The sequence below is a fragment of the Rattus norvegicus genome, chromosome 10, assembly GCF_036323735.1.
Source record: "Rattus norvegicus strain BN/NHsdMcwi chromosome 10, GRCr8, whole genome shotgun sequence".
NCBI lineage: Eukaryota > Metazoa > Chordata > Mammalia > Rodentia > Muridae > Rattus > Rattus norvegicus.
This window is the reverse complement of record NC_086028.1, coordinates 62,854,551-62,867,928: the sequence shown is the minus strand read 5'-3', so window position 1 is coordinate 62,867,928 and position 13,378 is coordinate 62,854,551. Positions and strand designations below refer to the sequence as shown.

General features: G+C 52.7%; 2 protein-coding genes across 6 annotated transcripts; one reads left to right on the top strand and one right to left on the bottom strand.

Moving 5' to 3' along the window:
• Positions 1–1,202: 1,202 nt before the first annotated feature.
• On the bottom strand, positions 1,203–6,594 carry Abhd15 (abhydrolase domain containing 15). The gene is made up of 2 exons (NM_001107025.1): positions 5,662–6,594; positions 1,203–3,367 (listed from the first exon to the last, which is right to left on the bottom strand). Exons 1-2 carry the CDS (start codon positions 6,513–6,515, stop codon positions 2,842–2,844), a joined length of 1,380 nt encoding a protein of 459 aa, NP_001100495.1. The 5' UTR covers positions 6,516–6,594; the 3' UTR covers positions 1,203–2,841.
• A 93-nt stretch (positions 6,595–6,687) lies between these two features.
• On the top strand, positions 6,688–13,078 carry Tp53i13 (tumor protein p53 inducible protein 13). 5 transcript variants are annotated; one of them, XM_039085537.2, is made up of 7 exons: positions 6,688–7,002; positions 7,802–7,917; positions 8,788–8,856; positions 11,329–11,457; positions 11,904–12,110; positions 12,192–12,726; positions 12,804–13,078. In XM_039085537.2, the coding sequence occupies exons 5-7, from the start codon at positions 11,940–11,942 to the stop codon at positions 12,914–12,916; spliced, it is 819 nt and encodes a 272-aa protein (XP_038941465.1). In that variant the 5' UTR covers positions 6,688–7,002; positions 7,802–7,917; positions 8,788–8,856; positions 11,329–11,457; positions 11,904–11,939; the 3' UTR covers positions 12,917–13,078. The 5 variants fall into 5 exon arrangements, with proteins under 5 accessions (XP_038941465.1, XP_063124755.1, XP_063124754.1 ...); XM_063268685.1 differs by having other exon boundaries at positions 8,788–9,093; XM_063268684.1 differs by having other exon boundaries at positions 8,788–9,108.
• The last annotated feature ends 300 nt before the right edge of the window (positions 13,079–13,378 follow it).

The window sequence follows — 13,378 nt, the reverse complement described above, 5'->3', positions numbered from 1 at the left end:
TGTGTATGTGTATTGTTTGCTTTTTTTGTTTTGTTTTGAGGCAAGGTCTCAAGTAACCTATGCTGACCTCAAGCTCAGTACTAGCAGACCTTGAACTAATGACAATTCTGCTTTCTACCTCTGGGACTACAAGTCTGCACCATCACACTGGCTCATGCAGTGCTAAGGATTGAAGTCAGAGCCTTGTGAATAATGGGTAAGCCCTCGACTAACTGAACTACATGTCTAGCCTTCACTCCTAGTCTCTGCACAGCAATGGGTAGAATTTTCTTTTTGTAAATCACCTAGGCTGCACATGGTGGTGCATACTTTTAATCCCAGTATCCAGAAGTGGGGGATTTCTGTGAGTCTGAGGCCAGCCTCGTCTATACAGTGAGTTGCAGGGCAGTCAATGTTCTATTGTGAGATGCCATCTCAAAAAGTAATAGGTCCCTCCCTGAGAGCTCCCTGTGTAAAGAGCAGAAGGGGAAATGTCTTAGGGTTAAATCAGTAGGACTTGGGGCCCAAATAACCTGAAGGAGAGTTACTCTGCCATTCCTCTGAGGACTGCAAGACCTATGCCAGGGGAGAGGGTGGAGCTCCGCGGTTTAGTGCTGTCTGGTCTGTGCAAGGCTCTGGGTTTAACCACCAGCTCCACAAAAAAGAAGAGAAACCTTACTATGAAGTCTTTACACTCCCTCTCTAGCAAGCTTGCTTTTCTTTAAAAAAAAAAAAAAAAGGCGGGGTGGGGGGAGCTTAACCAGGCTTTCTCACATAAGTGTTCTCTTGAAGAAATGGGTCCTGTGGTAGCTGATCTTGAAAAATTGCCCAGATTTTTGCCATTAGAGACACTTTAAGCCTTAGGGTTGAACTGCCACCAGGCTGTTTCCCATCTTATCATTATTTCTGAGGGATCCAATAGCAGCAGGACCCTAATTAACTGAAATCCCTACTGTCCCAAATGTGGGGGTGGGGTTGAGTGACCATATGCCAGCCATCCCCCAACCTAGCCTTCCACCGTGGCTGTGGTTCACCAGCGACTGAGGAGCTTCCTCTTTAGAGCTCAGTTCCTTTTCGTTCTCTTGCTCAGAAATGATGAAAGAAGAGGGTGTGGGGGAGGGGCCAGAAGTAGAGAAGAGAGAAAAAACTTCTTTCACAATAGGATATGTGCCTTAGATGATTGAATGTTGTCTGGATTATATCTTGGATTTACTTCCTTGTTTCTTAATCTAAAAGAACAAGATTAGAAGGCTCGGTGGAGAGCCTTTAATTCCAGTTCTCTGGTGGATCTCTGTACTGAGCAGCCTGGTCTACATAGTGAGTTCCTGGCCAAGCAGAAAACAAAAGCCCAAAACAAGCAAACAGAAAACCCGACTAGGTAGGACAAGGTTATCCAAACCTGGAATGGAAGCCCTGGTGCACCTGTGAGCTCTCTTTGTCCTTTGGCTGTGAAGGCCTCTTTCAAACTGTTTTGTTTCTTTAAGTCTAAACCAAGTGCCTTCTTTCCCACTGATAAACTAAAAAAATAACTTCTGGACTGGATGTAGAGCTCAGTGGTAGAGGGTTTGCCTAGCAAGCAAGGCCCAAGCACCATGGATAAATAAAAAACAAAATTTCAGGGTAGATTATGAATCTTAACAATACATGGATCCAGATGTCCAGCTGTCAAAATAATTTGTAAAGGCTCAGTCCAATCCAAGCTATGTACGTCTAGCTTACTGCTCTCTGGTCTTCAGCCTTATCCCTCATAAAACCAAATGGCCACTCACTGGCTGAGTGAATGGATCCAGAAAACAGCTTTGGCTTTCTGAATAATTGAGCAGACAAAGCTGTAATGTGAGACACTCAGGAATAGTGGGGTTGCCTTCACCGTGCTCTTGGAGTTTTTGCCCTCCTCTGCTCCCATATCTCTTGCCTGGCTGTGGAAAGGGAGAAGCTAGTGCCAGAACACTGATCAGAAACTCTTATGAGGGTTGTTACTCTTGTCACTGACTGTGAGAAAGCCCACATTTCAGGAGGAGCACATCTGGCTGCTGCTCTCTGGAGGAATCTCCTGGATCAGAACTGAAGGGGTGTGTGTGTGAGTGTGTGTGTGTGTGTGTGTGTGTGTGTGTGTGTGTTTGGCCTAACCTGGCTACCACAGCCATGATCTAACAGAACCCTTAGACCCTGGGTAATAGCACCTCTTACTTCTAAAACACTTTTAGGAGATGGATTGAACCAGCTTGAGAGCCTGGCTTAGAGGCCTAGGTTAGCCCTGGAGCTTCTATCCACCATGAGAGGCAGGGACAGACACTCACATTCTAGCTAGCTCTCTCCACCCTGGCCTCGGCCCAGCATCTCCTGCCTCTGTTGGCTTTCAGACTGGGGAGAGCTAGGCAACTGGGACAGCCTGCTTCCCCAGCTGCTGATATTCGAGTCAGAGCAGAACCACAACCGCAGAGCACATGAGGGAAATGGGACAGAGACACAAACATCCTGTCCTTTCTGTACTGAGTGGCTCCAGCTCGAGACTCAGAGTCACCAAGATGATTATTTATGTGGGACAGAACCACCCATCGACTCTCATAAGTTCATCCTGCCTGGACTCCCAGCTAGGAGAGCCAGAATTTCTCTCCAGTCTGAAACTTCACCAGGGCTGCTGCTTTGCTTGTGACTTGATGACAGAAGACAGTGGCCAGGGGCCGAGCAGGATGTGCAATGTTTCTCAGAGCCAGGGCAATTCTTCTTTAGGTAGTACGTTCAGGGTGGAAGTTCTTTCTCCACTTTAAGAGAGGGGTGCAGGTCCCCCCTCCCCCTTCGCTGTGATACTGTGGGATCTATCTCGCAGGTCCAGGGTCTTCCCTAGGTAAGCCTCACCTCTCACCTCGTGTAAGAACGCTTCCAGTCGAAGATCTCCTCCAGATTGGAAGAAGGGGAAACCTCTCGCTTCTGCAGGCCCCCCCAGCGACGCCGGCCCCCTAAAAATGAAGTCCTGCGCCTGCTCAGCCCTTTCATTCTCTCTTCCATTCTGAAGAATTCAGTCAGGGCCCTGAAGGACTCCAAGATGATCTCGTGACTCCATGCTGGCAAGGGCTCAGGGCGCAGGAAGCCACAGTGGCCTCCATGGCTACTGAGTAGAAGGAAGAAATACGGGTTGGTGTGGAAGAGTTCCGCAGGCAGAGTGCGGTCTGGTGGTCCACACACCGGGTCGTCAGCACTGCAGATGCACAGCACAGGCACAGCAGCCTCATCCACATCCCGGAGTGGGTCGTTGAGATCCCAGTAGGTATCCCAGCTAATGGGCAAACTCTTGGTGTGGCAGAACAATGTCTCCTCAAACTCTCGAAGGGAGCTGCTCTTGAAGAGCTTGCCGGTGTCTACTGTGTCCTCCAGGGCAGAAGCATACCTGACCACAGGTGAATGAGAGAGCGAGATGGAGAAATCAGAACATTAGATGACAGGTAAAGTTACTGTGGAGACGGCATCCAGGCCAGAGTCTAGCCACAGAGACGTTGGGCTTTTGAAATACAGAAAAGAGAAGTCTGGTGGCAAGGGTCCTTGATCCCAGCTCTCAAGAGGCAGAAGCCCGCCCAGTGGCTCTCTGGGAGTTCCAGGCAATGACAATCAATGAGTCTCAGTCTCTTAGTCAGAGCCCCCTCACCCCCCTACCCCTGCACACACAAGAAAACACAGCCCCTTTAAAAGACGTGTTTCATGTGTGTGAATGTTTTGCCTGCATGTATATGTGAACCATGAGCCCATGCAAACCAGAAGCTCCCCTGGAGCTGGAGTTACAGATGGTTGTGAGTCATTATGTGGGTGCTGGAAGTTGAGCCAGGGTCCTCTGCACAAAAGCAATGGTGCTCTTAACCACTGAACCATCTTTCTGGTCCCCCAAACCCCTTTCACATCATTTAAGGTCAGACAATTTCTGGTATAATGCATATGTTTGGCTCCTCCATAGGGGTGATCATTTTTTCTCTGTCACTCCTACTATTTGTCCCTGGGACATTTGACTTTGCAGTTGCTGACTAGAGACAGCTCTCCCTGTAACCTCACCTTTTGACCCTTTGTAAGGGAGTCATGACCTGCCTCCTCTGAGGCTTCTCCTGAGAGAACTCACTGTCTCAGACGATCCAAACTAGGAGGTGGTGCCTCTCCCTCTCCCACAATCAATCACCGTTCTATTCCAGCCATTGCCTTCCCGTTTTTTGGTTGATGTGATGCCTGGTGGTATGACCTTGGTTGGGGACACCGACCCCTGGGGCACTCACGTGCTCCTAGCAAGTGCTTGGTGGTAGAGAAAACAACTGGGACCAGAATCAGTCTATCAGATGATTTCCTAAATAGGGGCCTGCAAATTACAGGGAGTGGGAGGGGGAGCTGGGGGGGAGTGGGGACAATGGGGGGCCGGGGGCTCTCCGATCCCTGGAGAGGGCCTGGAAGGGTCACAAGGAGGTCAGGTGGCCAGCTCAGTCCTTTAGGGAGATTAATCAGCCCTGTTAGTTGACTTTAGATCTGTGCATGAGTTTCCAACCCCAGACTTCCACAGGAAGGGTGGCTGGTTCCTAAATGCCTTGGTTTCCTCTTCATTTCCCTTCCCCAACTTTCTGGTTTGAGTCTATGGTAAGCACTAAAGGTGGTCATTTTGGAGTGGAAACTACAGCAGTTAAGCTAGACTAGAGTACCCTGTCCCTGTACCAAACCACCTCTGAGTTGCCATGGCAGCACCTCTCATTCAGCCTCAGGGTTTGACCTTTCCAAAATAGAAGGAGGTAAAATGGCAAAGAAAAAAAGAAAGAGTTCTAATTGGCAGGTCAGGGTTTTCCTGTAATGGTCACAGCCACCTGCTGAGGTGTTATTAACTCCACTGACGGAAAGAGGGGTGAGCCTTAAAAGGGCTGGCTGATTGCCTATAAATTCAGGGTTTGACCCCAGCCAGGCCCGACCCCATGTCCTGGGTTTTCCTATTTGTTGCCAGAATGCCTCTGACCTCATTTTTGCCATCTCTTAGGGAAGACTGGAATGGTGCTCAAGTGGTTTCTGTGCAACAGTCTTGCCTGGTGTTAAAATCGCGCGCTCTCTGGAGATCTAAGAGTTTAGTGGTTTTGTTTGTTTGTTTGTTTTTAGTAGATGTGTGTGGTGCCTGATGCCTGTAATCTCAGCACTCAGGAGGTGAAGGAGTTCAGGGGCACACACCCCCTCAGCTGTAAAGCCTGAGTCGTGTGAGACCTTGACTCAGAAAGAACAAACACACGAATAAGTGTTGCATACTCGCCTCTTAGAAATATGTAAAACATCTGTCAGTTTAAAGAATTAAATAAATCAAATGCTGCCACATCTCTTATTCGTGCTGCCTCCTGCCTCAGAGTCGGAAAGTAAACATTCTGGACAGATACTCGGCTGCAATTGCCTCCAGAGCCCTGTTTGCTGACCTATCTGGCTGTGGACTAAGTGGTAAATGTCAGGTGCAGGCCTCTGCTGACCACCGGTTGCTAGGACACCTAAGACTGAGATGAACTGATGGGGCCCTAATGGAGGCCCTGGGGCTATCTATGGCTTGAAACCCACTTTCATAGCTTTATGTCAATTATAGGGTTTGAACAATTTGGGAAACCTTGTGAGAACTTTGCCCCAACCTAACCACAATGGTCTGTTTTCATACAAGCAGAGCTCTAGACCTCAATTCCCGTTACCCACCTGCTGAGAGCGATTTTCTGGTACAGCAAGAATCCACGTTCATAAGGCCAAGGCAAGCCAGCCTCGAACCACTCGCGACAGCGTAGCACTGGCGAGATGCAGGCAGCGCCGGTTACATAGCTGGAGGAGCCGCACTCCCCCAAGTAGGAGAGCAGCAGAGCGGATCCTGAACCCTCGCTCACCGCGAACAGGGGTGCCGCCGGGTGTCGGAAGCGAATATAAGTCACAGCCTCCTTGAGGTCGGACGGGTCCCCAAAAGGCTGTAGTCGGGGGCTGACTAGTGGGCAACCGTGGTGGCCGCGGCGATGGAAGATGACCGGGTAGTAGCCATGCTCCAGGGCGAGCAGGCAGAGCCCCAGTACATTGCGGGTGAGGCGTCCCCATGCATTGGGGATTACCAGTAGTACTGGAGGAAGGCTCCCAGGGTTGGTGACACGGCGGCCCCTGGCACAAGGTCCTATGACCCAATCCAGAGCCACCAGCCCATCATCTGCCAGCTGCAGGTACTCGCGGGCTAGCTCAGGGTCAGGCCCTACAGGCAGGATGAAGTGGCAGAAGGTCTGCAGGTGGGGCCCCGACAGCCAGGAGCGCGGGCTCGGTTCCAGCGCCGCCGAGCGTCGCAGAGCGCGCAGCAGGCACTGGGCCAGAGCGGACGGCTTGCAAATGAGGCTGCAGCCCCCGGGGAGCGGTTCGCGCCGGTCGCTGAAGTGGTCGGCGGGGCCTCCGCTCACCACCTCCTGCTCCTCGTGGTCCCGGACCGAGGTTCGCGCTCCGACAGCGCGCTTCCAGGGGCGCAGGAGGAGCAGGGCGAGCGCTGCCAGCAGCAGCGCCAGGGCGGCTGGCCACGGAGGCATGGCTCGGCAGGACAGTCCCCGGCGGGAGGCACTGGGCTTCGGGGAGCGGAGCTGTCCCCTCGCCCAGCTCCCCGCTCTGCCCGCGGCTCCGCCCGGCCGCCCGTGGCTGTCAAGAGTCCTCCCAAGCGGGAGGGCGCGCGCGCTCCGGATTGGTCGTGGCCCTGCGGAGACAGCCAGTTCGGGTCGAGCTCCCCTCGCCCGCCCCCCCACTCCCGCCCCCAGCCCTTTGTACAGCGATTGCGACAAGCAGGAGCAGAGGGTGAAAGGGAGCCGGGCCGCAAAGGGGGAGCGGGGACGTGAGGGCCAACCAGTGAGAGCGGAATAAAGGGGAGTGCTAGGAAAGGAGTGGGGTGGGAGGAGGGGGGCGGTGTGTGTGTGAGCCTGGAGGCCGGGGTGAACGTGAGGCGCCTGCTTCTACCCCTGCCCTCTATGAAGTCTGGCTGCCAGGGGAGACCCTGGGTCACTGCGTCCTCAGGATCCACTATTGGTGAGTAGCAAAAAAAGCAAGAAGGGAGGGAGCAAAGTGCCGATCTCTCGCTGGCTTCACTTTTCCCAGTCGCGGCTGCATTTGCAGCTAGAGATATAAATCCTTCTCCTTTGCCTGGCTCTGCGGCCCAGCCAGGACCGGGAACTGTTCTGTAACGCAGCAGGGTTGGGACTCTGCACCTGGCCAGAGGCTGACTGAAGCATCTGATACTGACCGCGAGTTTGAGGGAGGTGGCTGTCGCATCTGGGCACTAGCCCATAGACACTTGTGGTCTCCCCAGCCCACCCCCAAGGACGCTCTTCAAGAGCTTGGCGTCTCCACTTCCTCACCAGGAAGGGTTGCAAGAAAGGAAAGAGCCTCAAATTTTGCAGAATAAGTTGGGGAGAGAATTGAGGGATGTTTAGCCCCGAGGTGGGGCTTTGGTAAAGAGGTGCATTGTGGATCTTTCGGTAAGATCAACATCTGGTCATTCCCGCAAGGGTGGATGAGCAAGGATCTCCTTGGTACGTCAGGGCACAGGGGAGATGCCTGGAATAGCTATTTTTTTTTTTTTTATGTATTTCGAACCTAAAAAGATTTATTTAGGTGTGTGTGTGTGTGTGTGTGTGTGTGTGTGTGTGTGTGTCTAGGTCAGAGGACAACATGCCGTAATCAGGCCTTTCCTTAAACCACTTAGGTTCACCGATTAAACTCTGGTAGTCAGACTGGAGGCCAGCACTGTTACCCACTGAGCCATCTAGCAGGCCTGTTTCAAACTTTTGTGTTGATCATCAATCCTTAACCGGGCGCTCCGTTGCAGGGAGGCCCAGCTGAGCACTGTAGCCCCTCGGACCACTGTCTCCCAGATCAATCTTGGGCAAAGAACGAGAGCGGAAACCAGGAGAGCTCCGGCTTCTCGGGACTTCTGGGCCTGAGGTAAGAGGAGCCTAAGACCCCCCCCAGCCCCCCCCCACCCCCAAGACAGCTCGAGGCTCAGGACTTATTATTAGCGAGAGCAGGAATGGGGCAGCGAGAAGGCGAAGCGCTAGAGCCTGAACCCTCTCTCTGGGACAGCTAGGATTTCATAATTCTCTGCTTAGCGGGTTTGCCAGAAGAGCACACAAGTCTCCGCCTGGGTCACTCGGTCCTTAAGGATCTCACTTCCCGCCCTTTTCGGGATTCCGGGATTCCACTCAGGCGATACAGTTGTGCTCTGATGGTTGCGCAAACGCGCCGGGACACATCTCGGGGGCGAGGGAGTTGGTCGGGCTGGCTTGGAGGCCAGGAGATCTTTGGGACTAACTTTTCCGGCTTTGGGCTCAGGACGCGTGCGCCGGCCTGGCGAGTAAGGCGTGCTAGGCGGTGGGCGGGGCGGGGGCGGCCCTGGGGTAGGAGGGGCGGGACACGAGGCGGGGCGAGGAGGGAGCAGGGCTGTGCGCGAGCCGCGGTCTACGTGGGCGCGCGAGCGGCGCGAGGTCGGGGGCGCGCGCGAGTGGCGCTGCAGCTAGCTGGTTGGCGGGACTGCTGCTGGCCCAGCTGAAATGGTTCCTCCTCCTCCACCTCCGTCCCGGTTGCTTCTGGTAGCCCTGGTGGGTCTCCTGAGTCTTCACGAGGTAAGGCGACCGGCTCCTGGTAAGGTCTTGGCCGAAGGATCTCAAAGCGCTTTGCTTAAACTTTGTCCTGGAAAGAGTGGCGCGTGCGAGGGGTTTCGGAGGCCCCTTCATTGGTCTGCGCCTCTACTTCTGGAACCGAAAGGGCGGGGCCCTCGCAGAGACCAACGCCCAGCTCCTCGCCTTGGACCCACAGGTGGTGGCTGAGCCGGCGGAGGAGGCAGGAACCCGTTGTCCCGAAGGCCTGTGGCCTCTGCCTCCACAGGTAGGAACCCTGTAGGGCCGAGGACGAGAAGGGTATGAACTATGAACGGCCTCGCTGCACCCTCGGTGGTCGCCCGATTGGGACATCTGTTGGTTTCTCCTGCCCTCAGTCTCCAGCGTCTGCATCTCAGCCCAGGGCTTGGGGCTAGTTGTCCCCTTCTTCACACCCAACACGAAGTCCCCAGCTGCTCTCTTCTTTCCCCATGTGTAGGTGTTACCAAGAGTGACTTACACACAGGTGAGACAAGGACAGGTAAGTACAATCAGGGGCTCATCTTGGGATCCTTCCCTGGCGACAGAATGTTTCTCATAGGTTACCTCTGTCACTCTTGGCTCTCAGCTCCACCCCTCTACCACTTTGTGCAAAAAGAGGTAGGGCTTCTTCCACTTGTGGGTCCCAGGACAGATCGGTAGTCTGGGCTCAGGTGTTCTATCGAGTAGCTAGACGCGTGGCAAGTAACACCGAGAGGAACTCTGAAGGTAGCAAGACAACCCCCATCCCAATGCTGGTGTGATTGGGATTCTCTTGTCTTTCTAGGCTCTGATTTTCTGCAAGAGACGTGAATGAATAGTGTTTGGCTCGCAAAACACTGTATCATGTTAGCAGTGTGCGCTTAATGTGTTGTAAACCGAGTTCAATTTTTATGAATGCTCTTAAAACTGTTTAGATTTATTTTATGGGTATGAATTTTTGCCTGTGGGTTTTTTGTTGTTTTTTTATTTAGTTTAGTTTTGCTTTTTTGGTTTTTTTGAGATAGCATTTGTGTAGCACTGGCTGTCTCTGAGCTCGCTCTGTAGACCGGACCTTGAACTCACAGACATCCATTTGCATGTGTACTGGGATTAGAAGCCTGTGTGTCACTGCCTGGGGACTTTGTGTTTGTATGTTCAGAAGAGGTGGTCAGATCCCCTGGATCTGGAATTATAAGTGGTTGTGAACTGTTATGTTAGTACTGGGAATGAACCCAGATCCTCTGGAAGAGCAGCAAAAGCTCTTAACCACTGAGCTGTATCTCCAGGTCCCTCCATCCCCCCCCCCCTTTTTTTAAAAAAGATTTATTTGGGGTTGGGGATTTAGCTCAGTGGTAGAGCGCTTGCCTAGGAAGCACAAGGCCCTGGGTTCAGTCCCCAGCTCCGGAAAAAAAAAAGAACAAAAAAAAAAAAAAAAAAAAAAAAAGAGTGTGTGAAGTTGGGTAAAGGAGAGATAGAAGCGGGGTGGGGGATTTAGCTCAATGGTAGAGCGCTTGCCCAGCAAACGCAAGGCCCTGGGTTCAGTCCTCAGCTCCAGAAAAAAAAAAAAAAAAAAAGATTTATTTATATTAGGTACATGAGTGCACTGCAGCCATCTGCAGACAGCAGAAGAGGGCATCAGATCCCATTACAGATGGTTGTGAGCCACCATGTGGTTGCTGGGAATTGAACTCAGGACCTCTAGAAGAGCAGTCAGTGCTCTTAACCACTGAGCCATCTCTCCAGCCCCATCCCCCTTTTTAATATGTGGTTTCATGTAGCCCAAACTGGCTTCGAACTTGTTATATAGCCAAGAATGATCTTAAAGCTCTGATCCCTCTGCCTATTAAAGGGCTAGGGTTATAGCAGGCGCACTGTCGGACTTGGCTGCCTCTTTGTTGCAGATAGCCCCTCTCCAGTTATTTCCGTTCATAATCCATTGGAGTTTATGATTTATATTTAGAATTCACATTTGTAGCTGAATTCCCTTCTGACTTGTCAAGATGTAAATTATCTTCATCTGATTTAGTTTATCTCCATCTTGATGGGCTCTTACCACACATGTGGATTCAGGCTCATTTCCTCTGAGATACCTACCTTCTTTTCTCTGGTTTAGTCCTATCCTGGGATTGTGCAGTCAAGTTGTGTTTTGGATACTCCTGGGAGGGGTTGGGGATTTAGCTCAGTGGTAGAGCGCTTGCCTAGCAAGTGCAAGGCCCTGGGTTCAGTCCTCAGCTCCGGGAAAAAAAAAAAAAAAAAAAAAAAAAGACAAAATGGATACTCCTGGGAGAGTGCATGGATTAGATCAAGAAATAGAAGACTTGGTCTTCATATGAGGGGTAGAGTCTAAAGTTGGGACTTATAGAACCATTAATGCACAGTCAGATGTACAGCTGAAGCCTGTTCATTGAGGGCCAGGGATGCAGGCCAGTGGTAAGAGTCCTGCTGTTGATTCCCAGCACCATGTGTGCGTGGGGGTGAGGGAGCATGTTTGGAGTCTAATGGGGTTACTTAGCTATGAGGCCTTTCCCAGAGGTTCATCTTTAGGGGTGGGGGCAGTGCACTTGATGGAGAAGAGAGGTGAATTAGAGAGGCATATGTCTCAGTACTCAAGGCCTTTGCCTTTTCCTGAAAGTGGACAGGCACTTTCTGATAACCCCTTTATCCTGGAGCCTAGGATGGGGGAAATTGTGATTCTTTGGGAGCGGCTGGGCCTGACTTTGTATCTCTGCTTTCCCTCCAGGCTGAGGGTATCACTTTCTTCTACCACCCCTGTGCCCACCTCTGGCTGAAGCTCCAGCTTGCTGTCTTGGCCCATTTGTGTGTGGCTAAGCCCACACTCATTCCTGACTTCAGTCTCCCTTGGGACCGGGTAAGTAAGTGGTTAGTGAAAGCTGTGCTAAAAACAAAAAGAAATCAAAAATGTAAAAAGTAAAAAAAAAAAGTTGGGGGGTTGGGGATTTAGCTCAGTGGTAGAGCGTTTGCCTAGCAACTGCAAGGCCCTGGGTTCGGTCCCCAGCTCTGAAAAAAAAAAAAAAAAAAGTTGGGCTTGGTAGCCACCATCTCTAACCCCAGCACTCTGGAAGCAGAGGCAGGCAAATCTCTGTGAGTTTGAGGCCAGCCTACCCTCCATATTGAATTCCAGAACAGCGGGGGCTATGTAGTGAGAACTTGTCTCATCTCCTTGCCCTACCCCCCAAAAACAAACAACCCCCCCCCAAAAAAAAAACAACCAGGGTGTTGTGCTATGCACTATGGGCAGAGAAAGGGAAACACGCAGGGTCTTCTTCCCTTTTAGCTGTTTACCTTCTTTCATAGCCCTTGGTGCTGACAGCATGGGGGACTGCACTGGAGATGGCTTGGATAGAGCCAGCCTGGGCTGCCCAATGGCTGAAGAGGCAGTGGCGGCGACGGAGGCGGAAGCAGAGAAAGAGTGTGTGGTTTCTCTCTGACAATCTTTTTGGGCCCACTCCCATGATGCCAGCCCCCAGAAGAGGGAAGCTGTGTGGGAGACGCTGTGTACAGGTGAGGGGTGCTGGGACCGGGCTTGGAGGCGAGAGAATATTGGGTTAACAGAGAGTAGGGGCTGATTTCTCTTCTCCTTAGGCCCCGACTCTGGCTTTTGCTCTGCGGAGCTGGCGACCTCCTGGTGTAGAGGTGACATCTAGAGGACCCAGGAGGTCCTCACTCAGTGTTGTCAAGAAAAGGGGTCTCCGTGCTGCCCTTGGTCTACAATCCACTCCCTCAGGCCTGAGGGTTTCCTTGGCCTCTTCACAGAGCCTGAAGGCCCAGCAGCGGACTTTGGGAAACTCATCTGTGGCCCCGGTCTCCTTGATGACTGGGGTAACTGAAGGCAATGGTAGGTTCAGGACAGAGGCTCAGATGCCCAGTGGGCAAGGCAACCCTGGAGGTTGTGCTTGTCCGGGTCAGGTTTCCCCAGCTCCTCGAGCAGCAGTGCCTCCCCGGGTAGCTCGAGGGCCCACTCCACGTACTGAAGAGGCCGCTTGGGCTGCCATGGCCCTGACCTTCCTGCTGGTCCTGCTCACCTTGGCTACGCTTTGCACGAGACTGCACCGGAACTTCCGCAGGAGCGAGAGTATCTACTGGGGGCCCACGTCAGACAGCCAGGACACCGTGGCTGGTGAGAAGCCCCTCAACCCCCAGCAGGTACGCCCAATCTCTGGAATTTCTTGCTCTTGACCTCTCATCTTCCCACAGCTATCCTGAAACGGAGGCTGCCCTTGCCCTCGCGCCGGATCAAGCGGTCTCGAAGACGGCCCCTGCTCCCACCCACACCGGATAGTGGCCCTGACTCGGAGAGCTCGGACTGAGCGGCTCCGCCCCTCTACGACCGCTGCCACGTGGGCCATCCGCGGGCGCCCCCTGGCGGCAGGCGGAGAGGCCTTAGAGGCTTCACTTGGTTTCTTGGGAGTATCATCCTTCTAGCCTCCCTGATACAAATTCCTGTTTCTAATTAAATTATTTTAGTAGAATTCGGAGTCGGGTGAGTGTATCTTGCCCGCAGTCACACTCCCCTCAGGCCACAAGCCCTTGGGGGGAGTTAGAGTGGAGCTGGCTGGCCCCCGAGGCACCCAGTGTCCCAGGGTTATCAGAATCACATCAGGCCGGTTTCAAATGAAGTAGTTGGCCTGCGCAGCCCCGGTGCTGGCACTCCTCACTTGCTCACCTTTTTGCATGTGTCCCCCGCTCAACACACGCTCCTGACTCTTCACAGACAACCTTAAATTTGCTCTTCTGCCTCAGCCTCGCAAGGACTGCAGACAGGGACTGTG